This window comes from Pezoporus wallicus, unplaced genomic scaffold (assembly GCF_028554395.1).
Source record: "Pezoporus wallicus isolate ANWC-B61680 ecotype Strahan unplaced genomic scaffold, APGP_CSIRO_Pwel_v1 contig_2908, whole genome shotgun sequence".
In the NCBI taxonomy this organism is placed as follows: Eukaryota; Metazoa; Chordata; class Aves; order Psittaciformes; family Psittacidae; genus Pezoporus; species Pezoporus wallicus.
This window is the reverse complement of record NW_026642179.1, coordinates 7,953,692-7,981,292: the sequence shown is the minus strand read 5'-3', so window position 1 is coordinate 7,981,292 and position 27,601 is coordinate 7,953,692. Positions and strand designations below refer to the sequence as shown.

General features: G+C 41.5%; 1 protein-coding gene across 5 annotated transcripts in view; it reads left to right on the top strand.

The window, feature by feature from the left end:
* Positions 1 to 24,150, top strand: part of DGKI (diacylglycerol kinase iota) — a 206,020-nt gene extending 181,870 nt beyond the window's left edge. For all 5 annotated transcript variants that reach the window (XM_057427931.1, XM_057427929.1, XM_057427930.1 and 2 more), the window contains 5 exons: positions 10,135 to 10,172; positions 11,711 to 11,831; positions 20,037 to 20,073; positions 21,976 to 22,075; positions 23,453 to 24,150. In XM_057427931.1, the coding sequence (XP_057283914.1) occupies positions 10,135 to 10,172; positions 11,711 to 11,831; positions 20,037 to 20,073; positions 21,976 to 22,075; positions 23,453 to 23,569 (413 nt within the window). In that variant the 3' untranslated portion in view covers positions 23,570 to 24,150. The remainder of the gene's footprint in view (positions 1 to 10,134; positions 10,173 to 11,710; positions 11,832 to 20,036; positions 20,074 to 21,975; positions 22,076 to 23,452) is intronic.
* Positions 24,151 to 27,601: the final 3,451 nt, after the last annotated feature.

Sequence of the window (27,601 nt, the reverse complement as noted above, 5' to 3'; positions counted from 1 at the left end):
AAAAGACAACCCATGAATATTTCAGAAGGGTTTTCTACCTCTTTGTGCAATCCTAGAAATAGATGTTATTGAGGTATGACTTAATCAGAGGGCCAGCGTTCTTGAAAAGTGTCTCTCAAACCCTGGAGAATGCGTGCTTATGCACACATTTTCCTGTTCAGATAGATTAGCTCGAGATGCTGTGTGAAGGCCTCCATAAAATTCCCATTGCTGAATAGTCATCAGACATCTGTGTTTGGCTGCTGTTCAGCTGATGTGCTTTTGAGCTTTTGGTTGCAGCAGGTTGCTGCGCTGTTGGTTTTCTTCATCTCCTGGGAGCATTTTGAGCTCTCAGGCTTTTTATTTAATTGTCTTTCATGGAAGTAGTGCCTCACAGCCCTGCTGTCGTGAGCTACCTAGACTTGTGCCACTGCTCTTAGATTTCCTAAGTGCTGTAAGCCTTTCCCAAAGCTGTGGGGAAATCTAGATTGCCATCTGTTTCTTTAGGACAGTGGATAGTGGCAGTGAACAGGTATATTTTTGCAGGATTTTAAAATATCAATGAGTCTTTGCTTTAGCTAGCACAAGAGATACTATGTTCCAGTCAGGAAGCCTCTAAACTGCGCATATTTTTGCAGTCATATTTCCATCATGTTTTTTACATCATATTTAGGCTGAGGCAGAACTCCTCTAGAAAGTCCAGGAACCCCACTCTCCATTCCCATGCCAGTCAGCTGCTTCAGATGGAGACCACCAGCATCTCCTTTCTGATGACTGGTGTTAGATAGAAAGAGATATTGCTGGCATACAGGGCTAGAGTTTCTAAAACGGCTAGTGAAAGACATTTTTAAGCTATAATGATGTTTATAAGCCTCTACAGGCCTACAGGCAATCAAGTTCCCCATCAGATAGCCCCTTGTTTGGTTATAAAGCAACCTCTTTCTTAGAATCGTAGAATCATAGAATAGTTAGGATTGGAAAGGATATCTAGATCATTGAGTTCCAACCCCCCCTGACATGGGCAGGGGCACCTCACACTAAACCATGTCACCCAAGGCTCTGTCCAACCTGGCCTTGAACACTGCCAGGGATGGAGCATTCACAACTTTCTTGGGCAACCCATTCCAGAGCCTCACCACCCTAACAGGAAAGAATTTCTTCCTTATATCCAATCTAAACTTTCCCTGTTTAAGTTTTAACCCCTTTCCCCTTATCCTACCACTACAGTCCTAGAGAAGAGTCCCTCTCCCCAGCATCCTTATAGGCCCCCTTCAGATACTGGAAGGCTGATCAGGGGACTGGAGCACCTCCTGTATGAAGACAGGCTGAGGAAGTTGGAGCTGTTCATCCTGGAGAAGAGAAGGCTGTGTGGAGACCTCATAGCAGCCTTCCAGTATCTGAAGGGGGCCTATAGGGATGCTGGAGAGGGACTTCTCATTAGAGACTGTAGTAACAGGACAAGGGGTAACGGGTTAAAACTTAAACAGGGGAAGTTTAGGTTGGATATAAGAAGGAAATTCTTTCCTGTTAGGGTGGTGAGGCACTGGAATGGGTTGCCCAGGGAGGTTGTGAATGCTCCATCCCTGGCAGTGTTCAAGGCCAGGTTGGATGGAGCCTTGGGTGCCATGGTTTAGTGTGAGGTGTCCCTGCCCATGGCAGGGGGGTTGGAACTAGATGATCTAGGTCCTTTCCAGCCCTAACAATTCTATGATTCTATGATTCTATGATTCTAAGGCTGCTATGAGGTCTCCACACAGCCTTCTCTTCTCCAGGCTGAACAGCCCCAACTTCCTCAGCCTGTCTTCATACAGGAGGTGCTCCAGTCCCCTGATCATACTCATGGCCCTCCTCTGGACTTGTTCCAAAAGTTCCATGTCCTTTTTATGTTGAGGACCCCAGAACTGCACACAATACTCCAAGTGAGGTCTCACAAGAGCAGAGTAGAGGGGCAGGATCACCTCCTTCAACCTGCTGGTCATGTTCCTTTTGATGCAGCCCAGGATACGGTTGGCTTTCTGGGCTGCAAGCACACACTGCCAGCTCATGTTCATTTTCTCATCAACCAACACCCCCAAGTCCTTCTCTGCAGGGCTGCTCTGAATCTCTTCTCTGCCCAACCTGTAGCTGTGCCTGGGATTGCTCCCACCCAGGTGTAGGAGCTTGCACTTGGCATGGTTAAACTTCATGCGGTTGGCATCAGCCCACCTCACAAGCTTGTCAAGGTCCCTCTGGATGGCATTCCTTCCCTCCAGCGTATCAACCGAACCACACAGCTTGGTGTCATCGGCAAACTTGCTGAGGGCACACTCAATCCCACTGTCTATGTCAGTGGCAAAGATGTTGAACAAGACCGGTCCCAACACCGATCCCTGAGGGACACCACTCGTTACTGGTCTCCAGCCGGACACTGAGCCATTGACCACAACTGTTTGGGTGCAGCCATCCATCCAGTTCTTTACCCAGCAAGTGGTCCATCCATCAAATTGATGTCTCTCCAATTTAGAGACAAGGATGTCGTGTGGGACAGTGTCGAATGCTTTGCAGAAGTCCAGGTAGATGACATCAACTGCTCTACCCCTGTCCATCAGTTCTGTAGACCCATCATAGAAGGCCACCAAACTGGTCAGGCAGGATTTCCCCTTAGTGAAGCCATGATGGCTGTCACCAAGCACCTTGTTGATTTTCATGTGCCTTAGCATGCCTTTCAGGAGAATCTGCTCCAAGATTTTGCCAGGCACAGAGGTGAGACTGACTGGTCTGTAATTCCCTGGATCATCCATTTTCCCCTTCTTGAAAATGGGGGTTATATTTCCCTTTTCCAGTCTTCAAATGCTCATTTCTTGAGCACTGCAATGTGAGACTGGTTCTGTTCTGTTAGCCATCTTTTTGCTGAAGATGTTCAATTTGATTGTTCAACACCGAATTTTAAAAATCATGCAAAATATATTCTTCTGTTTGGTGTGAGAATTTTCTTTCTTTTACTACATGTCAGCTGTAGTTCAATGTAGAGGTAAAAATCAGCATAAAGAGAAAACAAGATGGAGGTTAACACCTGACACAGATATACCCAGCATTCTTAAGCATCAAAGCACTAGTAAGTACAGCACTAGTAAGCTTTGTGATCAGGCAGATACCTTATCAGTACATGTGTTGTATTTACAGGGTTTTCTCATGAAAACTGACTTTTAATTCCTGAATTCAGCTTTTCCTGTGCATAGCTGTAAGGAAAATTCAGTCTTGATGGCTATAATAGAACCAAATGTTTGTGTCCTTACCTTGACAGAAGTAATGTTATGATAACAGGCTCCAAAGCAGGTAAGTGTTCCTTATAGGAGCTTGGTACAGCTTTTCTTTTTTTGCCTAACCAGTTAGGCTATTCAGGCACCTTTGCCCTGTTCTATCAGGAGGAAAATGTGGTTGAAAGAGTCAGACAGCTGTTTGATGTAAAGACCTTTTTCAGTGAACACAGAAAAAGTGATTTTCTTGTGCAGAAGTTCAAGCCAGTCTGCATAGTGGGTGTTTCCCTGATTTTATTTTTGCCAGCCTTTTGCCTCTCTTATACCTACACAAAGATTTAACCATTTAATTCTGGATTGTTTGTTGGTTTTTGTTGTTGTTTTTTTTTTTTGCCAGCACTAGGAAACCCCTCAACACGTAAGGCTTAACTTTCATTTACTTTTTTTCATGGTCTTCAGTAGTTGCTTCAAGTACTTGCAGGTGCATGACATACATGAAGAAACATTTAATTGCTCCTTCCACTCAGCTTAGCTTCAAACAGAAATGTTTAAGTATCATCAGCTTCGGAAAGACTTGAGATTGTCTTCAGATCAAAGACCTGTGAGTTCACAGTCATTCCAACAAGGCATTATTAATTTTTTAATTTAATTTCTCAGTTATGTAGATAGTTTAGCATACATATTTTTAAGTTGGGTGGTTGGGGTTTTTTTTTCTGTAACTTTAAAAGCTGATTAAATACTGAGAACAGGTAAAGGGTTTGTAAAACTCAGATGCAGACATTTGCAACTTTTCTTCACCATGTATTTCTAAAACTCTTCTGTAGGACTTGCAGACCTTTCAGAAATGTCAAGTATATGTACTGCTCTATATCTTAGATGTTTGTTTTTCATAGTCATATTGGAAGTAGTCCACAAACCAATTCCTCATGGTGGCCTCCACCATCATTTTCAGGCCAAGGTTAAAGATCATGGCTAGAGTAGAAGAAAAGTCAGTTCTGTACATTTCTGGGTGAGTTACGTTGCTGTCAGTTTTTTATATTAGATTTGGTCTTAACTAGATTGCACAAAGCTGTTACAAGCAAATTGCTGTTTACAGAGAAAAGAATGTATTTCTGAATAATAATCTATATGGACTTCATACTCGAGTGATTTTTGAGTGATTGAAATAGAAGTTATTATTGATTTCTATAAAACTATTGGGAAATTAAGAATGAGGGCTTGTTTTCCTATCATTTCTATAATGCTGATCTCTAACAGCTCAAAAGACTCCAGCTGTGTAAAAGCACTCTTCTCATCAAGGTCAGCTTTTAACTTCTCAACATGTAAAACAGTAATTACCTCAAATTTCTGACTCTATGAATTTCACAAAGTCTACAACAGCAAAAAGAGATGGAAACGTTCTGGAAGGCCAAGTTACATTTAATAACTCAAGAAATTTGATGATGTCACCTTCTTCTGCAGTTTCTTCTGCATTATCAGCTCAGCAGGTTTTGAATGAAGCAGTATTTAATGAGGTGTTCCTTAAGAGTTCCCCTGAGAAAATCTAGCAGGAGATGGTGGTGGACACTGAGGTTCAAATTCTGTGAACCCCACACCAAAGCTCTAATGTCTAATTTTTTTTTTATTAGTTGCCTTTAGCTGGTAAGAAACATCCAGTACTGAAATGTGGATGGCATATTAATTCCAAGAACTGAATTAGTTAGTGCATCAGCTGTGTCTTAGAAAGGGCTGGACAGCTGCAGGCACTGCCTGGTAAAAGAAGTTTCTACAAGGTCCTGAGCACTTCAGATCATCGACTGTCTTATTGTGCCTTTTGAAAGAGCTAAAAGTTTTATGAGCCCTAATTCTGTTGGAGTCATGGTAGTTGAACTCTGCTATAATTTCCCATGCTCTTAAATGTTGTCGTACACTGATCAGATGCACTGTTAGCCTGGTATTTCTTAACCCATGATAAGATGTATTATTGCAAATAATACTTTGTTCTCACACTGTATTTCATTCATAGATCTCAAATTTTAATTGTGGATGTGACAACTCCTTTGTGTTGTACTTGTTCTCTAAAACATAGTTTTAAATAATTCTGCTCCCTCCTGTGACAGTTCTCAGCCCACTAAAGAATTGCCTGAAGATGGTGAAAGCTTCAAAATAGCCATTCATTTTTAATAGCATTCACCATGGCTTAGTTTGTATAGCAGCAGTGGATGTAAATATGGTATGGAATGTGTCAGATCAAATATGCAATATGACTGGTAAAATCTGGAAGATATTTATGGTTTATGAATAACTTTTCCTCATGTAAAAAGGCACATTACTTCTGTACCATTGACAGTGGCAGACTGCAGAACTGTACTGTTCTTGGAGATTCCTTACAGTGAAAGCCAACTCGTCTCACTGACTCACTAATGATTATTTAACTAATTTACTAAACATCTTCCATGTCAACCTCCTTTTAACAAAGAACCTTGTGATCCTGAGATGTTGCTTACAAGGGTTTATAAGATATTTTTTTCTCCATGGTCTTTCTGATACTGTTTTAGCAGCAAAATTCTTCCATGATAGCAGCCTGGTGCTGAGCCCTTTTTATGCCCTTGGTGTTAAACTGACCAAGCTTAGCTTTGGGATCAGAAGGGAGTTTTCCTGCAGGGCAAATAGGAAGCGGTAGTTGTTGGTTGAAGTTCTTCTTCCTTGTGTTGCTTCTAAGAATTTTCATTGCTTTTGAAGTGAATGAGATAGTAGCAATGACTTCTGCCCCTCTCCTGCTCTTTTCTTTTGCTATGTTGAAGTTGTGGATCTGCATTTGTTACCACTCACATGAGGTGTTCTCCTGATGCACCTGTATGTTATACAGAGAGGTCCCAAAATTTCTGACTATAACCATTGCCTCGTCCAACGAGTATCATACCTTGGAAGCTCTTAAAAAAACTGAGGACACCCCCTTTTGCTCTTCTTTTGTTGTCCTTCTCACAGGTTATTAGATATGCCTCCTGGTATGATGCTATTCTGAAGGATCCCCTCTCTGTCCTAGTTTGGCTCATCATTTAGGTACTGGAAGTTAGAGGTAATTTTCCCTAGAACTTCTATAGTCTGTGAAGGGTGATGCACACCAGGAACTATTGCAGGGATGCCAGGTTGCTTTCTGCGGAGGGTTATTTTCTCTTCTGACTATCCAGGCAGCCCTCTGAGATCTCCTAGTCATCTTGCAGCCCGTGAAGTTACTAGGTACAAATGCCTCACTCCTTCATTATCTGTTTCCCAGTGTTTAATGACTGATTTTGCAGTACTCTTTTAATGCTGCTGACTTCACATGCAGAACCAGAGAACAACTGTTATTTAGTAGGTTACTTTTATGACTGGGAAACCAAAAAGTTTATTGTAAGTCAGTGCATTAACGTGTATTTTTAGAATATGAAATAAAAAATAGCTGTTTCTAATAGAAACTGTGGGCACTAACATAGAAATGAAGAATGACACATGCCACAGGAAAGGTATTGTTTTCAGCATGTGTAGGTGTATTAGTAGATGTTTTTCCCGTGTCTCAAGCTGCACTAGCTTGCAGCATTACCAGGATGCAATTAGCTGCCTTTTTAATGTGGCTTTTTCTTTTCCTGTTAATGCACTATCCACCTGTAGCTATTCAACATTTAATTTCTAAGTCAAGTATAGGAGTCTATTTTGTTTGTTTGGGTGTTGTTTCGTATGTGTGTGTGTGTTTTAATGAGGTTTCTTTTGTCAGGTCGCCACAGGGGTGGTTAGAACCTCATCTCAAAATTTACCCAGTGGAAACTAACAGTTTGGTAGTCTTCTAGCAGCTGTTGCACATACAGTCTGCATTTCTGTCTGTCCATATCCTAGCAGGTAATTGTTTCTGTCAAGATGCATCACCCTGGGTAGTGACTGATATATTTGCTGGCAGTTTCAGCAGAGAGGTCAGTGATAGAGCAGGTATGGAGCAGGGGCTGTTCAAAGGGGTGTACTGGTAGAAGTCAAGCTTTGCTGAGAAGGGAGCCTGGGGTGTCTACTACCAGACAGAGTGCTTCCTCATTATATGGACAGAGCACTTCAGTCTCCAGTTTTGTCAAGCTGTCATCTTTCATTAACAATAAATCTGCTTGCTAAATAAATGAAAAAGGTAATAAAACATTTTTATTAGTCATGACAAATGCTTATCTTATGAGAAGTTGATAAAATAATGACTAGATTTAAATATTTATTAAATCAACTTATTTTTTGAGCCATCCTTAAGACCTGAAGGTATTTTAGGATATGATAAAATTCATGTTATGTGTTGCACCAGTGGTGCAGTGCTGATCAGAAGAAATAAAACCATTCTCACTTTAATGTTTTTAATTTTAAGCTAGCCTGGCATTGCATGTTAACAGCATTTTTGTCCTATTTCTCAGTCTGCTCTCTCTTGTCAATGCCATCTGCTTGCTTATTTTACTACCTCTTTAACAACCAGGTGATTTTTGCCACCTCCACCCTCCTTGTCAATATGCCCAGCAGTCCCATTTGGGTTTATGGGGTTAGTGTGCTAAGCAATATTCATATGTTTATGTAAATGTGTTCTCTATTCTAAAGAACCTTTCTGCATTTCTAGTTCAATATCTTCTAAGTCTTCCAGCATCCTGGCTTACAGCATTGAATTATTTTACTATAGTCTAATCTGCTTGTTATGCCAGCTGGTTTTGTTGATCTGTAATGTATTCATTTATGCAAAAAGTTTTACTCTAGCAAAGCACCTAAGTGTGCAGGTAGATTTGGTGAAAGAATGTGATTATCTCAAAGCTAAGTACCTGCCTTAGTGCTTTGCTGGATTGGAGGCTTAGGAAAGAGAGGATAAGATTGGTCTAATAATGTTGAATGTGGTTTAGAGCTGCTTTATCGTAATAGCCTTATCATCAGACCAACTTCTGGTTATGGATACTCAATATGGAAGATTTCTTGCAGCTTGCCAGGCTTTTCTTGTTACTTCATAGTTTTCTAGATGTCTCTTCAGGCTTTTCTGAACTATAATCTTAAGCATGGTTTGCACAAGAAAAGGTATCTCCATCTTTTAGGAAGTAACCTCTGAGAAGCCATGTCTTAAAATACAGGATGTAGAAGGCAATGAAAAGCTGATGTTGCCAGTTCATTTGATTTTCATATGTGTTAGGAGAGCAAATTATTTAATACAATTCCAGACTGCAGTAGCCTGCAGAATAAATGTGGCAGTGAGACCAGATCAAAAAAGGAGGAAAAAAATAAAATAAAATGAATGGCACAAGGGTTAAATTCTACTCTGCTAGTAATTTGGGCTAAGCCAGTATTAGAACTATGGAGGTGGGGAGGGGAGAAATAAAAGACTTAAACCACTGAAAATGAAATCTGAAGAAAAGATGTACATGTATTTTTCCAGTTCTAGCTCTTATCTGCTGGTGTTTGTCTTTTTCCATTCCTCAGATCTGTGTGTTCATACTCCCATAGGTACCAGGGGGATTTTCAGGATTTAGTTTAATTCATGGTCACTGTAAAACATTACGAGAATTGCGGCTACTGCTTTCCCAAGTCAGAATTTAACTGGGCTATGTTTTTGCTTTCCCTGCTGCTGCATAGCCAGGGCATGAGGCATTGCTGAGACCAGAAAGCAATGCACAACACCAGGTGTTTTCGAAGAAAGGGACATTTGTTGAGTTGTCTGCACACCCTTCCTCTCCTGCAGTGGTTAGCTCAGAGGTGCTGTCGTTTCTGAAGCTGTAACAAGCTCCTTGTGGAACTCACACTGTGCAGTTTCCTGCATGTTATTTTTCAGAGCCAGGCTATACTATAGTTCTCTTTTCCCGTTGTTTCTCCCTGTGTGAGCTTTTGGTATCTTTATCAAGGATGGCACTTCAGCAAATGCTTAACTTGATTGCACTGCCTAGACTTGAAGATAGAAAAGGGATTAGGTGCTCTTGAAACATATGAACTAAGGCAGATGTTTAGTGCTTTCTAAGATGCAAACCAAATAAGTGCTTTCTCAGAAAGATTATTCATAATTGGTTTTGACTATATATATATCATGACAGGGAGAAGGAGGAAATAGCTGCGTAGCAGTAGATTTGTGACAGCTTCTCATGTTTATGGTTACTTGTCACCATGATAATTTTCAGCTGAATGCAGCCTATAGATAGGGCATTGCCAGCTTGTGCCTTCCTTCCTTTTAATGGGCACAGGGCAGATAGTAGTGAGTGGTGAGCAGCTCCCAGCTCTGTGTAGAGCTCTGTCCTGCCTTGCTGAGAGCCTTTGCTCACTTTGCCTTTCTTTGTCTGTTTTTCCTTCTGTGTTTGTTTAAATTGCAAAGGCTACAAAGGTGAGGGCTGGCTCCCGCTCTGTGTTTGACCCTGCCTGCCAAACCTGGGGCACCTGCTGCCCACTGGCATATCAAAATGTTTTTGTAATACTAATAAGTATTAAGAAATTTCTCATTTGCCACTTAATCGTCTGCAGCTTGGGACTTTCACTGTGTTTGAGGGTAACTGACCACTCCACCATCAATACAAAAAGTCTCAGAGGTCTGAGGATACTTTCAGGTTCTCGGTGTTTGTCATTGATATCTTCAGTGATGGCTCAGGTGCCTGGGATTTAGGTCCACCCTATGGACACTGTTAAAAGGTCCCTGAAGTGTCTCAAGGGGAAAATTGAGATAGAAGCATGCAGTTCCAGAGCAGAGTTGGCAATGCTGGTCTGATATCCATACATCTTTAATGCAACAGGGACAGTCTTCTGCCTTTCTAATATGTGTGTCAGTGCAGATTTTGCATTGATTTTGGTAGTGTAGGAGAATGCAAGTGGACTGAGGTATTGGTCCTAACTTGCACATACTGTGAGCTATGTTCTCAGCTGTGAGGCTATATGCATAATACTTTCTGCCTGACATTAGTTTTCTATTTGTCTTTTGCAGCACTTTTACAGGCAGTCATAGCTGGTGATCTACTGAAGGTAAGTACAGAGCACTGAGTGTCCCCTTTTTCACAGCTTTTTGCAGGTCTGATATACTGTAAATTTTATCACACCTCTGCTCAAAACATAAATAGACTGCTGTAAGGACTGCTGGCAAGTGCCATTTTACAGCCTTTCCAGGAAACCCTGAATATTAGGGGAACACATCAGTCAGGTGAGGTGTGAAATACAAGTGAATAGGATCGGGTGTTAGACAGCACTTTTCAGCCCAGGATTCATAGTGCACTGCACAGAGCAATGTGTCAGTTACTAACAGGGAAATTACTATATTGGCAAATGCAGTGCTGAACAGCAGGGTAGTTCTGACACAGCCTTACACAGTCAAGGATATTTTATGGCATTGAGGTTGCTGGCCAAGCCCTAGAGTTGCTGGAGGTTTCTTAACTTATACCAAGACAATTGCTAGACCAGGTAAAGCAAGCCTCAGCTTGCTGGTTTATCACCTGACTGATGTCTCAAAATATGTAGTGTCTCAGTATTGTCTGCTATGGGGAGGAAAAAGGTACCCGTGCAAAACCATTTTGTGCCCCAAATCTGAAGTTCCATTTCTGCCAGTTATTCAGGCTGTATTTTTCAGTAGCCAAGTCAGGATTTGAAAACACGCCCTTGAATTTGGATGGGGACTGTGATTAACGATTGCAATTTTATCTGTGAGAAGCAAGCTTGGAGCCATTTGTAAAACTGACAGTACTGTTAGGCCAACCCTTTGCCTGCAGGTGCCCCTTCTGTACCTCTGACGCTGCACTTGTGTCTGCAGCATCTATGGAGCAGTCCTTCAACCAGAAGTCATAAAAATATTGTCCCCTTTCTGCTGCTTGAAAACTTTTTGCCCAAGTTTGCTTTGACAGGGAAACTTCTTGCTTTTCTTCAGATGTACTACGTTGTAAATTATGTCTCCTCTGTTGCAATCCTCTCCCTCTTCTCTGCAGTGATCTGCTCTGCATTTTCCTTCCTCCCCTGATTTTGCAGTGTTTGTGAGACCTGGCATGTTGCTGTTTCCTGCCTGTTCTCACCCAGCGCAGTGCTTCCCCCTCTGCCAGCCCTAGCTAGGGGGCAGAAAATGAGAAGAGCCATGTGGGGCACCTGAACCCCACCTCCCTGCAGATTTTTGAGTCCTGGTTTAGTCAGAAAGTGTTTGTCTTCTGTGCTGAGGAAAAATTGGAATTTTCAGTAGAGAAGCCAGAATTTTCTATCAAATATGTATAGTCTAAAATATCTCAACAGCATCACCAGAAGTGGTTTGCAGACATTGCTAGCAAACAATAATTCATTGCCCGTAGAGTCAAAATGTCTCATTGTTTAGAAAGTACAAAGTTCTTTTCTTAGCACATATAGTTTCAATACTTCTAGTTTCAGAAATTTTTTCACTGGGACCTAAAAGCTGGCTTTTTAATATTTTATTTCTTTTTATTCCAGTTTTGTACTGACCTGCTATGACAATTAGTAAATAATTTGTCTGCAATAATTTGTTTTTCTGGTCCTCACATATTATCCTTCTGTTTGTCTTTTGTTTCCAGTTCATAGAATGCTGTAAAAAAGGAGCCAATTTGTTAATCCAAGGACCCGATCGCTGCTCCTTGTTGCACCATGCTGCCAAAACAGGGCATGGTGAGATTGTGAAATACATCCTGGAACATGGTGAGTCACAGTGGGCAAATCCACAGAGTACTGTACTTTGGCCAAGTGTCAGTCAGGTAAAACTTCAGTGTGGCTGGAAGTGCCCTCAGTCATCTGTGGTCACCCTCAGCAAGATGTCCACCTGCAGCATGTGTGAGCAGGAGGCTAGGAATGTGGGTGGCATCAGTGGCAGTGATGACTCCAGATAAAGGGAAAGTCTGGAAATGAAAATAAAGATGGCTTTTGAATAGGGTGGGTATTTTCACAGTTGCATTAGTTGAGGGGCTGTAAAGAAACAGTGTGATGCTTCAGTTAGAACCTCTAGCATATGAAACCTCTTTATGAATTTGCTCTTCAATTAGAGCATATAATTTAGAAAGTACCTAATCTTCATTAAAACATTTACATCAATGGAAAGCGCATCCAGCCATTAGTATGTTATTTCAGTATTTAGTAACATGCTGGTTAGGAATCTGTGCATTTATTTGTAGACTAGGTTCACCTAGCTTTGCTTCCAACCCTTCATTATTCTGTCTCTGTTATATTCGATAACAAAGTTATCTCTGTTAGATTTGATAACAAAGATTCTTTATCTCCATTCCATATTTATATGTATACTTATATTTATACTTGAATGTATTTATATTTTTATATTTAGACTGTGATCATGTTATTTCCCTTTTTTTTCTTTTGATTCTTTTTGCCTTTTTCAGTAACAGTATTGCCGGCATTCTTACACAGGATATGCAGCAATTTCTGTGTATATACATTTGAGACAGCCACATTAGGAGTTTCTGCCTGTTGAACTGCCTTAATCTTGTTCACTGATTGCTGCAGAGTAGCACAGTAATATTGTTGCTAAAGTCCCAGTCATCAGCCTGCTGCACTATAGGAAATATTTTCTAGTCTTTTAAACACTCTTGTAGCTTTTCTCTGATCCCTCTTCAAATATCAGTGGCTATTTTGACTTCTAGATGTCAGAATCAGCTACGTTATTTCAGCAGCAGTGTTATTAGCACTAACCACAGAGACTGCCTTTGGCAACTGGAATAAGTGTTACCTAATGCTTGAAAGTTACTGCAGAAATTGTACAAGGAGAAGAAATGAGCACAATTCACATGAAAGGAAGAGACAATATCCATCTGTTAGTATTCATGTTGATTGGAGTGGGATTCAGCTTGAGCTTGACTCCTAAATTTATTTGTCAAGCTAGATGTTTACATACAGGTGCCAGATAACCTGTGGGTCTAAGTTCCTGTACTGTCAGCAGAGATCTATGACTGAGTTCATTTGCACATGTATGACAGAAGTACTAGAGGAGACCTGCCCTTTTTCAGTGCCAGATGGAAGTGAGGAGGGCATCTTTAATAGCAGCAGACTTCTATTATAACTAGCTCAAGGGAGATGTTAGTCAAGGTAGTTATTGAAGCCCAGCAACTGATTCAGCTGACAGTTACCTGTGCACTTTGTTCATTTACTTAAACATAACTATTTAATGTCATTTCCCTTGGATATCCAGGACATCTGCATAGGTCTACAAGGTAACATACAAGGCGTGTAGGAGACCCATGCTAGACTGGCAGCTGAGGCCAAGCGAACATCCCTCTCATTCCAAATGCATCCCAAGGCTTGTCTGTAGGCATATCAAATAGCACAAAATGTCTGTGTGTGGGTGGCCTGGGTTCAGCTGCAAACGGTTATTTTTCTCCTTTTTAGCTTCCTTTTTAGCTTCCCTACCTTTTCTAGCTGGTGCAGTGCTGTGTTTTTTACTTTAGCCTGAGAACAGTGCTGATAACACAGCAATGTTTTCAGTTGTTGTTAAGTAATGTTTACTCCGATCAAGGACTTTTCAGTCTCATGTTCTGCCAGTGAGGAGGGGCACGGGAAACTGGGAGGAAGCAGAGACAGGACACCTGACCCAAACTAGCCAAACAGGTATTCCATACCACAGCATATCATGCCCAGTATATAAACTGGGGCGAGTCACCTGTAAGGGCAGATAGCTGCTCAGGTTGGGCTGAGTATCAGTCAGCAGGTGGTGAGCAATTGTATCTTGCATCATTTGTGTTTATTGGTTTCTTTTCCCTTTCCCTTTTATTATTAATATTCTTCCCCCTTGCTATTTCCACCATTATTATTATTATTACTTTAGTTACTGGACTGTTCTTACCTCAACCCATGGGATTTACATTCTTTTGATTGTCCTCCCCATCCCACTGGAGGGGGGGGGAAATGGGGGAGAGTGAGCGAGCGGCTGCTTGGTTCTGATTTGCCAGCTGGGCTTAAACCATGACAGTGGGCAGCTGAACTGTGCCCCAGATACCAAACTGAGGGGGAATGAATTGCTCTTTTACTCTTTTATGTATAGATACGTACATATAGGTAGCCAAGTTGCCCTTATATCCAAATATTGGCTAGTTTTCTTACCAGTTGTGACAAGCCTTACCAGTGCTAACTTTATTTAACTTCTGTGGATTGTCATTAGTCACAGCGATTATACGTGCCTCTGAATTTTACAGACAGACATAATTTCACTTAATTTTCTTACTGCCTCTGGTCTCTACTCACACTGCGTGTGACCTGTGCTAATTCACTGTCATGGCTGCTTCTCCGGGATTTTTCTTTCACGCATATACCTTAACTTAGTCAGTCTGACCCAGTCACCATTTCTTTAGTGAAGGTTTAAGATGGGACCAATTAATCTGGTAAGGATATGAGAAGGAAATCCATGGGAATTTTTGAACTGAATAGAGAAATATGAGGGATTACAGACTGTTAGACAAAGACAAATCAAAAGGTTGAGCAAATGTCAGCTCAGTTCCTCTCTTTCCCCTTTATCCCTAAGAATGGCAGGAAGCTTTTGCAGCTTTCCAGACATATGTCCTCTGGGCTTCTCCAGATGCATTGTTTGTTTAACATTCTCTAGGGATCAGAGTGCATGGGACAATGCTTTAATAGAGGCCTCTGCTCTTCGCCCACCAAGCAATTAATGAAACTCATTTCTACCCTGGGCACTTCTTGCTCACAAACAAGCTCTCTTGCTGAATCATCATCATCATAATGCCCTTGGTTTTTTTTTTGCTGCATCTCTGGTATCTGGCATCTTCTCAACATTAATTACTGTACTAAACCCAATGCTACTAATGTCTGAGGCTTTCCCTGCACCTAGCTTCTCATTTCTGTTGATACCCACCCTTGATAAAAATGATACTTACTCTTCTTCTGGCAGTCACCTCTGCCCAGCTAAACTTCCTCTGTAGTTTGTCTGCTTCCCGTACATATCTGGAGAGAGTTAATAGGAGTTCCAGTGTAAAATACTCTCCAGCATACAACACAGAAAACCTGTTATTTAATGACACAAAGAAAATCTTCTGAATATCTTTAGAAAACAGCAGCAGCAACAAAATTGCGCAGGAGAGAAATCATCTCACCAGGAATTTTAACTGCCTAGTTTGAAAATAGCAGAGTAAATAAAACACGATATAGGAGTGGGGTCCACAGCACTGGGATTATGAAGGAGAGAAAATGCTGTAGTGATGCTGAATCTCCATACAGTGGAGATGGTTTTATGCTTTCTGCAAACATGCAGGATATGTTAATATGAGAGCTTGTCCTGTGATCTTGATGAGAATGATTTCAGATGTTGAAGGGAAGAAAATAACCCTTCTTAAATTAGAAAAAGCAGAGGTGAGTCATACAAGGAGGGAGCTGTGCAGTATCGTCAGATACTTAGCAGTGGACTAGCTCAAGCCTGGAATAGCAGCTGAAGCACCAATGTAGTAGGTGTCAGGACAACAGCTGCTTACTGCTGCAGGAACAGTTGTGTTGGCTGCTGTTCCTGCAAAACAGTTCCTCTCTATTCCCTGCACAGGAATGGCAGATACACAGACATATCTGTTGTTCAAGACTGCCTTATTAAATTAGGGGTCTTTTGCTTGTAGTAGGAAGGTAACCTTTTAAGATCTGTCTGTAGCTAGGCTAAGAAGCACAGCTAGAGACTAAGGGCCAATCTCAGTTGATATCAGAACCACATCTGTTTATTGCTGCAGTGAGCAACTGTCTCACACCATAATGCATACACGTTAGGGGAGAGTTAAGTGTTTACTTGCTTAACACAAATAGAATTAAGGAAGGTTTAAGAAGCTCCATTAGAAGAAGGACCTCCTAAATCATCATCTGTATTTGAATCAAAGTTGGCTTTGAGTCTTTATCTGGCAGTTGTGAACTACTTATTATTTATAACCATTGTACAAGACATTCTGTTTGCCTCCTCCTCTTCTCTAGGGGCTCAAGAATTCAGCATTTCATCTAGGGTATTTTAATTTTAAACAGAAGAGAAGAAAGTTGTTTGCAGTTGCTTTAGGAGTTTGTGGTGGGAACTTCTGATAGAACAGTCAGTAAAGCATCCCATCCTGAACATTTCAAATCTCAGCATCCTTGCTCCATTAGATAACATCCTCTGATAAGAAAGTCTTTTGTTACTATTAGCGCTATAAAGTCAACAGTGAAGAGCTGACAGTGAGTTTGGATTTGAATCTTGACCAGATTCAGGAGTGTCAAGGAAAGCTTTTGGAAAGCAGACTTTGCCATGACAGAGACATACGTCAGGGACAAAGTGTGAATAGTCATCAGAAAGACTGAAGAAGAGTGTATTTGCCTGACTTTTGTTAGTATGTCTAGATTTGCAGAATGATTTAAGGTTTGTGACGGTCCTAAGGAGAAAACAGCTTAATTTTCCTATAAGGTACAAGATATAAAGCAGTCCATTTTAATTTGCAAGTTTAATAAGTTTAGGTCAGCGTGACTGAGACAGAGTTACGATGGAATGCATGCTCCCATAGCCTGACTACCATCTATGTTGCAGTGGGAATTCTGAGTTAAGGGGGACTAATAGTACTAACCAGACATTGTTAATCTTCACATTGGGTAAAAATGAGGAGTGCGGAGTGAGGGAAAGGCTTTAAATAGTTTTGACTTTGTAGATTACTGTCATTTTAAAAATACTCCCTCTTTGAAGATAAGGAACCGAATTCAGTTTTGTCCCCAGATAACAATCTCAATCAAGTTATTAAGCAAAGAGGGTTTTGACAGATAAGCACCCAGAAATGCTGATAATGTCCAACATCACTGCTTTAAACTGAATACCCTTCTTCCCCAGTTCTATGAAGGACTGACAGGACAAGGGCCTGGCAGGGGTTAATAGCTGTGGGTCTCCTGTGAGCAGCCATAACCACATCCACTGGAGAGGGCAAAGTGTGCTGTCGTCCTGGAGGCCTTTTGGACTGCATGGTGCTGTATATTTTGGAAATGCCTCTGAAATATGGTCATTTAGTCTCTCTTTTATGTTGTAGTGAGCTCAGCTAAAGTGCAGCTGCTTTTGAATGTCTCCTTTCCTTCCCTCCTCCCATCCCCAGCCCAGGCTGCTTTGCCTCCTGAGAAAATGGAGAGGGGCTTTGGTGAAGTGAAAGGGGCCAGAAAGAGAGAAGGAAAAAAGTTAATAATTCTACACAGACAGTCTACCAGAGATGTTAAGGAAAGAGTGTGATCTCAGCTGGGCTTCCCCTCAGTGGGTCATGCTTTTCAGCTCCTTTCATGCGAACTTCTCCCCCCTGTCCCTATCCTGCCATTCTTTAGCCCCCCAGACTCACTCTCTCTTTCTCTCTCTCTATTTTTCCTCCCTCCACCTCTCCACACATTTCTATCTTTTGTTTTTATTTCCCCCCCTGCTGTTTTCCTTGATAGAAATCTCACTCATGCATTTCCCTTCCGGATTTCTATTGGGTTATTTTGTCCTCTCTCTCTCTGCGCCTTGGTCCCCTTTTCTTTCTCTGCCTCTTGTCCCAGAGTAAAACAGTCGCCTCCCCGCTGGGTCAGGATGACAGTGCCGTTAGCTTTCCCAGTGCCAGCCCTTTCCACATCTGTGCAGCTTTTGTCCTGGGGCAGAGGGGGATTTGGAATGGTCGGTTGGCAGCGCCAGGGAGACTGATGTAAAAATGAGGTCCAAAAAAGAGGGGAAAGGGAATTAGAAGGAGGGCGTGAGATGGTTTAAGAGAAGCACAAGTGAAAATAAAATAAAGAAGTAAAGGGCACAGCTCAGGCTGTGAGTGAGCTGGGGCATTCCAGCTCCACAGCTAGGCCAGAAAGAATGAAACAAATGAATCCTGGTACCATGTTGTGCTGTTGATTGATTAACCCCAATATGTGTCCCTTATGTATGACTGGGGTAGAGTTGGGGCACTTCCATGAAATGTTTTATTTGGGACAGTAGCTGGGAGAGCATTCTTCGCAGACAGGTGGGATGTACCTGGCACCTCCTCAGGTCAATACCCACAGGCTGCCTGCTCAGTCCTCAGTACTCAGCTCCTCTGTCCTAGCCTTGCTATCTCTTCCTGCTCTAGACCAGTTTTCCTTTATCCTTGTCTTTCTATCTCTCCAGAACTGCTCTGCCCCATCTTCTCCTCCCTTTCAGGTTATATTCTTCTAACTTCTTTCCATTCTTCCTCCAAATGTTTGAACACCTTTTTTCCAATTACCAGGGCAATTACCTCTGTGCCCAATGCAGCCAGTACACCCTGCTCCACCTTTGCATCACAACCTTCCATGTCCCATCCATGAATGGAAATAATAGCTTACTTGGCAGTATCTTTTCTAAAACACTGCTGGTCATTCTTGGTTACCTATTAGTGGAATGTGGCATTGCAGCAAGCCAGGGGGAGCTGCCTCTATTTTACATCTCACATGGATTTCTCCTGTGAGATGTAAGGCAGTCTTTTTTTGTGTGTTTTTTTTTGGTTTGTTTTTGCATTTTTTCCTTTTTAGTTGCACAGGCATTATCTTTCTTTCATATCAACAACGGGCCCTGCATAGCCCCCTGTATTCTTCTTGATGCTTACAGGAGCATGAATGATTCTTCTTTTTGGTAGGGAGGAGTGAACACAACTGTGGAGGTGAGGATGTGTGGCAGTAGAACCAGGGTGCTGTACATTTACAATTGAGAATGGCTAAATAGTTTGGAGGACTACCATGATAGTTATGCAATGTCCTGTGCAGAGGGCACTAAGTATGCTTCTTTTTTGACCACCTCTTTCTCATAATGACAGAAGATGAAGTGAAGGAGCTCCTTGCAGCTTCAGGAGCCAAGGTGGCCAGCTTCCCCCAGTGATACTGAGTGAGTGTGTTGTAAAAGCAGTGAGGGAGAGACAGGCTGCTCTGATCCATTTTGACACGGACTCGAAGTGAAAGGAGTGTAGGGAGCCTGTGTGTAGGCCTTTGTAAGCAAGTAGTGTGAAATTCCTCAGTTTCAGGTGAGATTTGCTGTAAGCTCTTGAGGACTCTTGAATTTCAAAGTCAAAGCATGTTGAAGAGAAATATTCATGTGTAGGAAAAAAATTCATGTAAAGTTTCCCTGTTCCCCTTGCTAACTGCTCCATACCAACGGGCACTATGCTCCAGAGGAGTGGAGAGAAGAATAGTGCAACAGACTGCAAAGGGAAAAGTTTTTCTTGGTTCAAATGCTATCCAGATCGTAGCATTTCCATATCACTGTAATTCAGAGATGGAATTTGCTGCTATAAACATCTGCCTGTAGTGAATATCAAGGACAAAAGAACATTACCATAAATGCATCATTTGGTCCCACTTAACAAAAATCTTTTCTGTTTTTCTTAATCTTACTTTCCTGATCATTGCTAACCAGCAGAGTACAGGATTTGCATATCAATATAAAGACTGCTGGGAATATTCCACCCTGATCTACATTCTGTATAACGCTATTAAATGGAGTAGCACAGGGATGTCATTCAGGACAGAATTTGGCTAATTTCAACTTCCTAATGACATTTTCCCTCTAGTACTAACAATAGATTTTAACTTGCAATATATCAGGGTTTCCACTATATCAGCATTTCCAATGCCCTGTACTTATGTGAACCACTTAATTGAGCAAGGTGAAGTGTAAGAAAATAAACTTCATGAATATTCATTTCCAGTATAATTTAGAGGCAGCTAGTGCCTGATGCTGACACTCCAGCAGTGACTGTGTGTTCAGAATTTTGTTGGTGCAAGGGCTCGTCCAAGCAACTATTACCTTGAAGTTTGACATATTTGTGCAAATTGTGCTTTAGTCGTTTTCTTGTTCCTATTTTCACCAGGAGCCTTCTTATCGTAGTTGTACTCTTCTAATCATGCAGACAAGTGCTATATGATGTACCTGACTGTCTTTTGCAGGTCCATCTGAATTACTGGACATGATAGACAGTGAAACGTAAGTACAACCTACCCTACTCTTCACATTATGGGCATTAGCCTAGCAGACTTCTCTTGTTTTCCACATGCAAACTTTAAAATAAAAAAGCTTGTAAAATGGCACAGCTTTTCAAAAACAAGCAAGAAAATAAGAGTCTCCCTTAACCCAAGCAACTACCTCATATGTGGCTTTCTGGCCTAAACCAAATGTTTCTTGAATTCTGTAAAGAAATTCCTCTCTATTGCTTCCCACACCTTATTAATCTTTCTAGAGGAATACAAGTACTGCATTTTGCTTTGATGTTTCTGGCATCCAGTTACTGAAGAACCAGCTTGAAGAGTAAATTTTAGAAGTCAGGGAATTACTTTTCTTGCTCTACACCTTTTCTTCCGTCCCTTCATGATTCATCCAGGGTGCTCTGCCTTAGCTGTCCCTAGTGGCCACAAGCTGTGCAGTTGTAATTTCTCTCAAGTATTTATAACCTGAATCACCTCTGTTATTATTTAAAAAAAGCCAAACAGACAACCCAAAGCCAACATATTTGCCATTCCAAATCGCTCTGTCTTGTTGTATAATCAAGGTGTCACAAAGAGTATGTAAGGGAAGCATGAACCATCCTGGGAAGTGTATGAAATATATGGGAAGCAAAAGTTGCCTTTGTCATAGTGGTTAAACCTACCATTCCTCATTCCACAGTGCCCTCCTCTGCTAGGGGAAAGCATCAGAAAGGTTTTGCACAAGATGCATGTGTGCAATCCAGGAGTGATGAAGCCTGGATGAACAAACTGTTTCTCTTCAACCAGTAGCATAGCACAGCCTCTGAAATAAAGAGCAAATGAACACGGCTATAAGGGCTTCCCTTTACAAAAGTCCTTTTACTGCTAAGGCTTGAAAAGGGAAGGTTCAAGCTGTAACTGGCAGCATGAATCAGTCTTTTGATCCTCAGGGGGAAATCAGACAGTATCCCATTCTGAATCTAGTTCTCATGCAGCAGAGGCAGATTCATTACAAGGTTGCCTGTTAATATTTCAGCTTGCCCTGTTGTTGACCTAAGCTGAAACTCATTTATGCACTCCCACTTTCTGGGTGGGTAGGTAGGTAGGTGTAATATTTGACCTACCACACAAATTTCTTCTCATTTTTTATTTTGGGGGTTATGTAGCGGCCCTACTTGTTAGATACTAGTATTAAGGACACCTTTTCAACCCAGTCAAAGCATACCTCGCTTCTCTTCCTAGGAGAATCTAGATACATTTCTTTAAGCTTTGTACTACAGTCAGTCTCAGAATCCCATTACTCATATCCCAGTCTGAATGAGGAGCTTTGCTATAAATCTGTTCCCACAGATTTCTCTTTTGAAAAGCCTGTGTTCAAGCTTCCTCAGTAGCTCAGCAGTCCAGAGATAGAAAACAAAAACACAGCTCTTGCTCTTTGACATCCAAGAGCAGAGTATCAGAACCAGACCAGCAAGTACACCGGTCATGCCTTTCACGGGCAGGAATTTTTTAGGATGCATCTAAGAATAAGGCTGAGAAAATTGAAGGAATCGAAGAAATTGCAGGAAGAAACAAACACTGGTGCTGTTTTGCCTGCTGTGAAATAAGAAGGTGGCTACTTTGCCTTTGCAGCAGATAGCAAAGCTGCTGGTTGGATGGGACATTCAGCCCTTTGAATACGTAAAACCAGTGCATGTTTCTTTCCCACCCCTCAGAAGTTCTTCGCTATTTGTGCATTGCAGGCTTTCCTACTGAGTCAAAGGATGTAAATGCCAAGGCAGAGAGTGCACAAGTCTACCTCTGCCAGAAAGAGGGAACCTTGCAGAAACACGGCATGCTTCTCTGCCTGTCCTCTGCACCTTATACTTCGTAAATATAAAACGGTGTGATGTGTCTCACTGCTGGTTTCTGTACTTTGGTTTAGGGGTGAGACAGCATTACATAAGGCAGCCTGCCAGCGCCATCGTGCCATTTGCCAGCTTCTGGTGGATGCAGGAGCCTCGCTGAGAAAGACAGACTCAAAGGTAACCCAGCCCCATCAACCAGTTATAAAATATTGCAGCCAAGCAGGACTGATCAGCATCCATCCCTACCGTTTGCATGACTGAGGCTTCCTGATGTGCGCCAAAAGCAGCTGGTTTTTTTTTTTTTAGAAAACTCTATTAATTTAAAGCAAGTACAAGAGACTTCAGAACCCAGCTCATGGGTCATCTTCACCATAGTTAGAGCCTGGTCTCAAACTCTATGGTGCATTGGGTGTGAATGAGGCATCTCGGTGGCACAGCATCCTTCTCCTCCTGTGTGGTCACAAGAGAGGCCTCTGGGCAAAGACCACCTGGGGGAGTCTTGGTTTGTGATTGCATAGTGTCTGTGAGGCTTCATTATTGTGGCTGACTTGCTTTGTGAGGATGGTTAACCATTTTCTTTTGCCCTTGCTTGCCCCTATGCTCACTGATGTGACACGACTGTCTCTTGGTGTATGCTTGGCTGAGATAGAAGTCTGGGCAAAATTAAATCCTAGGAATATTTACTTAGGAACATGGTCCAGAAGCTGCCCTTCTGGCATTTCTGAACAGAAGCATTCTGTGGCCACAACTGAGAGGTGGTTGTATCAGAAGCACCTTTGCTGTAACAAGACAAGTAAACCCAGTTCCTACCATGTTATGCTGTATGGGATCACCTTTAAGGGGGACAGAGATCACCTCTTCTTCAGATGAGAGCACTGTACATGACAAAAAATAATTTCTGTAACAGCTGAAATCCAGACAAGTGGCTTCTGATTCGTTAATCTTCATCTGCCCAGAAATCCAAGGAGCAGGAGTGTGTTTGTTACCTTTGTTACATTAAGGTGTTTCCAATATTTTTTCATAGTTCGGGATCAAGACTCGTGGATCAATTTAACAGCACTTGTAAGGTAGCTCAGATAACAGGGTAGTAAATTGATGCACTGAAAATTGATCTGTACTTGAGGTAGAATGAGACATGTTGAGCTCATCTCAAATGCTGGGCATCTCTCTCCACACATCCTTAGCAAAGTGTGGAGTCTCTGAAGTACACTTTTCAAGTGTTAGCTACAGTACTGTGAGTCATATTCATTAACATAGGGATCATAGCCATAGAATGAAAAATCAGTTGCAGCATGTGAGCCCTTCTGTGTGATGTATCAAATGGCATGTGCTTGCAGAACTGCATGGTTCCTTCTAAACCACAGAAGGACTTTGAAAACCTTCAGGATCTTGTGACTTTAATAGAAAACCTTGACTTAACACCAATCTGTACAACAAATAAGTAAAATATCTAAGTTTGTTTCTTTCCTTCCTGTAGTAATTTCTCTGGGTCATGCTTTCACCTATTCTAAATATGTTAGCACAAGACTTTCTCTTCGTGTTTCTTTATTATAGGGTAAGACCCCTCGTGACAGGGCTCAGCAAGCTGGTGACCCAGATCTGGCTTCCTATCTGGAGAGTCGACAAAACTACCAAATGGTTTCCCACGAGGATCTGGAGACAGCAGTCTGATGTCTGAAAATGTCAAAGAGGATCCTTGGAAATCGCAAGGTGCACCTGAGGCACTCGGGCGTCGTGTGAGGAAGAAGCTGATGGAATCAACGTGTCTCTCACTCTTGTGGAAAATACCTGAGGACATGCCACCAGTTTCTAAGGGCTACTGAGTCTTGCCACGGAACGGTTAGGTTCCATAAGTTAGCCCAAGATGAATAAGGCGGGATACTCAAAGGTCTGTGGAATCCATGGGCCATGGAAACTTACCTTTATTGCTTCCAGCAAGTAGCATGAACTTCTCTCATGTTCATCTGTACAATTTATTTAAAAAAGAAAAAAAAAAAAAGGAAAGAGAAAAAAGGTTGTGGGGGAACCAAACTAACTGGGACATTATGACACCCAACCAAGTTTCCTGCATTCCTTTCTTTCTCCCATTCCCCTCACTTCTCATCAGTTAAATAGTACCTGTTATCTCTGTGTTAAGTCTTCACAAATGGTCAGGCAGTAGCAAAAAAATTCGAGGAGCCCTGGATGCCCTTAGGAAAAACCCAGTGTTTTTACTGGCTGCATTCCCTCCCTTGCTGTCCTCTTGGAAATTGTGTCCTATCACCAGGGAGTGCTCTATTGTGCTCTATCACCAGGGAGTTTTCTCACTTTTAGAGAGGACTCTGCCATTGCCTTGTTTCCAGGGTGTGGGGAACAGCTAGATTTAAAGCAGTAACAAAACTTAATCTCCCTATTGTTGCTGTGTACACAATTATGGTATCCTCATGAGACAGTCATTTGTATGGAAATTAATTATATGGGCTATACCATGTTGTATGACAAAGCAGAAAGTTACCAGTAGGTTTTCTCATTCCACTATTTTACATATAATGACTGACCTGGTTCAGCTTCGGTTTCAAGCCTGCCTAAAAGTTGATAGATATTTTTTAATTTTGAAAATATGAGTTTTACACTGGGATAGATCCGTCTGCAAGATGGAGGGAATTCTGACAGACTGACTCATGGACCCAGTCCCTTTTGCGTTATGGCTGGAGGTGGGAAGGAGACCTAGAACATCAGCGGTCAGCCTAGGCTTGCTGCTGTCAACAAACAAATGAGGAATGTCCAGTCACATTTGGAATAGGAAAATCTTCAAATCTTCGTTGAACCTGTAAACTGTCTGATTCCCCAAGGGAGCAAAGTTTCAGAGAGGCTATCCCACTGGAGAAGGACAAGCAGCAGCTTTTTGCCTTGTTATTCACTATAGGCTCAGAAACATAAAGTTGCTTAGCCACTGCAAAGGCTAACTGTGTCTTCTGTACTCATCTGTTCTCTGTCTTACCTCAAAGATTATAACCACGAAAGAAGAGAAAGCAAATATACATACACACAGGCATACGCAAAATGTTCTCCTTCAGGTTTTCAATCACTACAGAAAACTCAACTGCCAGAAGAAACAGAGCTTCCACTTACACTTTGACCAGTTCTCATGAAGACACTCATGGCACACTTTTGGCGTAATTCTTGCAATAGTTCTTCGAATTTTACTTTGTTGTTTGTTTTGAAAGATACACTGGTGTTTGCTTTCATGCGCCTTGCTAGGTGTAGGTCTCTGGTAGGTGGTGATCATCAGGATTACATGCAGTTTGGAAACCATGAAAATAACTCAGGTCATTATTCAGATAAGTTTTTCTTCCTTGGTAGAAGTGAAAATGAAATTAATGTGATCCTTTTTTTTTTTTTTTCCTCAAACAAGAGTGATTGTTGTGGCAAAGAAGAAGGAGCTAAAAATAAGGGGGTTAAATTTATTTCTGTTTTCAAAAGTTAATTTGATATGAGAAAAATATTTCTTTAGTATTTCTTCATCTGGAAGGAAACTATATATATTTGTAATCAATAGATCAATGGCGACATGAAATGTATTTTGTCTTATTTTCTGTCTTTACATTTCTTGTTTGAAAAATAAAATATGAAAGCCAAATTCCTTCCCTTGATAATTATCCAGGGGCTTGTGGCAAAGGTCAGTATGTATATATTAGAACAGAATTTGGCAACTGTTAAAATAAAAAAAAACGAGAGTATAATTTTGGTGTTACGTGAAATTTCCACAAGGAAGATCCTCACACTGTTGTTTCATGCTAGGACTTGCATCATTCCCCAGCTGTGAGGAAAGGTATTACTGTGATATTTCTACATATTTGATGAAAATAAGAATTATATTAGTATCACTTTTATCTTTTTGCTTTGTTTTACTGTGAGAAATGGAAGAAGCTTCAATGACACCAGGGACTTGGTTCTGTTCTGTGCTAAGGCCAGACTGGTGTGTGATGGTCAGTGTGGCTGCTTCAGCTCCCTGGTCCTTTAGTCCCATGAAGCAGGTAGAGTAGTAAAGGCTTGCTCTAACCACAGGCTCTTCCAGAGCCCACATGTGAATTATAATAAGGATCTGGTCCTCCCTTTACTGAGACATCCCTCGTGCCTGCGGAGTGGCTGCAGCAGGACTGGCTCTGGAGCAGCTCTTCAGGATGGGCAGATTTCCTGAGCTCCTTTGTGCCATTTGGCCTGCTCACAGGAGTTTAGAGCACCCAGGAGAGTCTGGCTTGCCTTCTTCGCTGATAGCTGGAATATGATTCTGTGATCAGAGCGAGCATGTTGTGCCTCTGGAAAGCTGCCTGTGCTGTGTGCTCAGCAGGAGACAGTTACTGCATGATGAAAATAAACTCCAGCACTGGAGATAGGACAGGAGCTGCTGTATGTAGTGCCTTTAATATTCAAGGTGTCCCAAAGCAGTGCACATGTAATGCGTTAGATAGCGGAGATGTATTTTATTTGTAGATAACAGAGCATGTATATCGTTTTCTGCAATGGCTCAGACACAGCCAGGGATATCAAAAGTTGGTTCACTGAGGGAAGGAGATTGGGGCCAGGATGCTGCAGTATTATTCCTTACCCACTCTCTTTCAAGTGCAATATGATTTTCAACTTTGGACAGCCATCACAAGCAGGCAGACTCTGCAGCAGTTAGAGGTGACAATGTACATGTTGAATCTCTTGAGCACTTGGGATCTCAACTTAGTACAGTATCATTTTGACTGCACTGGGCAGGACCCAAATTTCAGTATGCAGATGGGAACCCACTTAAATTACATATAAAACATTTTGATTTATTAAAAGTGCCTATTCAGTGGCTCTGTTTATTTATGTGTGTATATTACTATATGTATGCGTGTCTATAGATATAAGTAGGCATATATATATATAGATAGACACACATATGTGCACACACTCAGAATTGTTCCACTTGAATGACAAAGTACCTAGAGATGCTCAGCTACTGAGGTTGCTGGACTGCCAAAATGTCATTTTCCATTTTAATTTGTTATTTAAAGGGGACCATTTTCAGTAGACTTGAGGACCTCCTGAATTGTTCCATTGTACTGGTTTTACTATCTCATTTTGGAGTTAAATGGAGGGAAAGAAAATATTTATAATGTTGATAAAATAAACTTACTTTTGTTATTTAATAACATCAGTTACTCTTATTATTTCATGTTTCAATGCTAGAGGTATCTTTCTGTGTTATCCAAAACATGGTAATGTCATACATTTCTCACTAATTATGACATCTCTCAATACAGTGAGGTATGAGGCTGAGTGACTCATGTAAGACGGGAGTTCAAGGCAAATTTTGCCTGTTACAAAAGAAGCCTCAGACTCCATTGGCTCTTTCATCCTTTCATGTGACGGCTTGTCTGTGTTTTAGAACTTTAGAGATGCCTATAGATATTTTTACTGACACCTGTCACCCTTGATTTTCCCCAGCAACAGTAGAATTGCTCGGTCTCAACTCATGGTGCTGTTGCCTTGATTCAGACTACATGAGATGTCCCCTGCTACATGAGATCTGTCATATAGAAGCACCATAGACAAAGAAAATAGAACAAAATTGATGTTTTGTTGCCATTGATCTTCCCAGCTGTATTTGCAGAGCTGGTGCTGGTGTGGATGAATAGATGGGGCACATGCTTTTCTTCTGACGATGTGGCCATAGGATGTTTGTTTGAG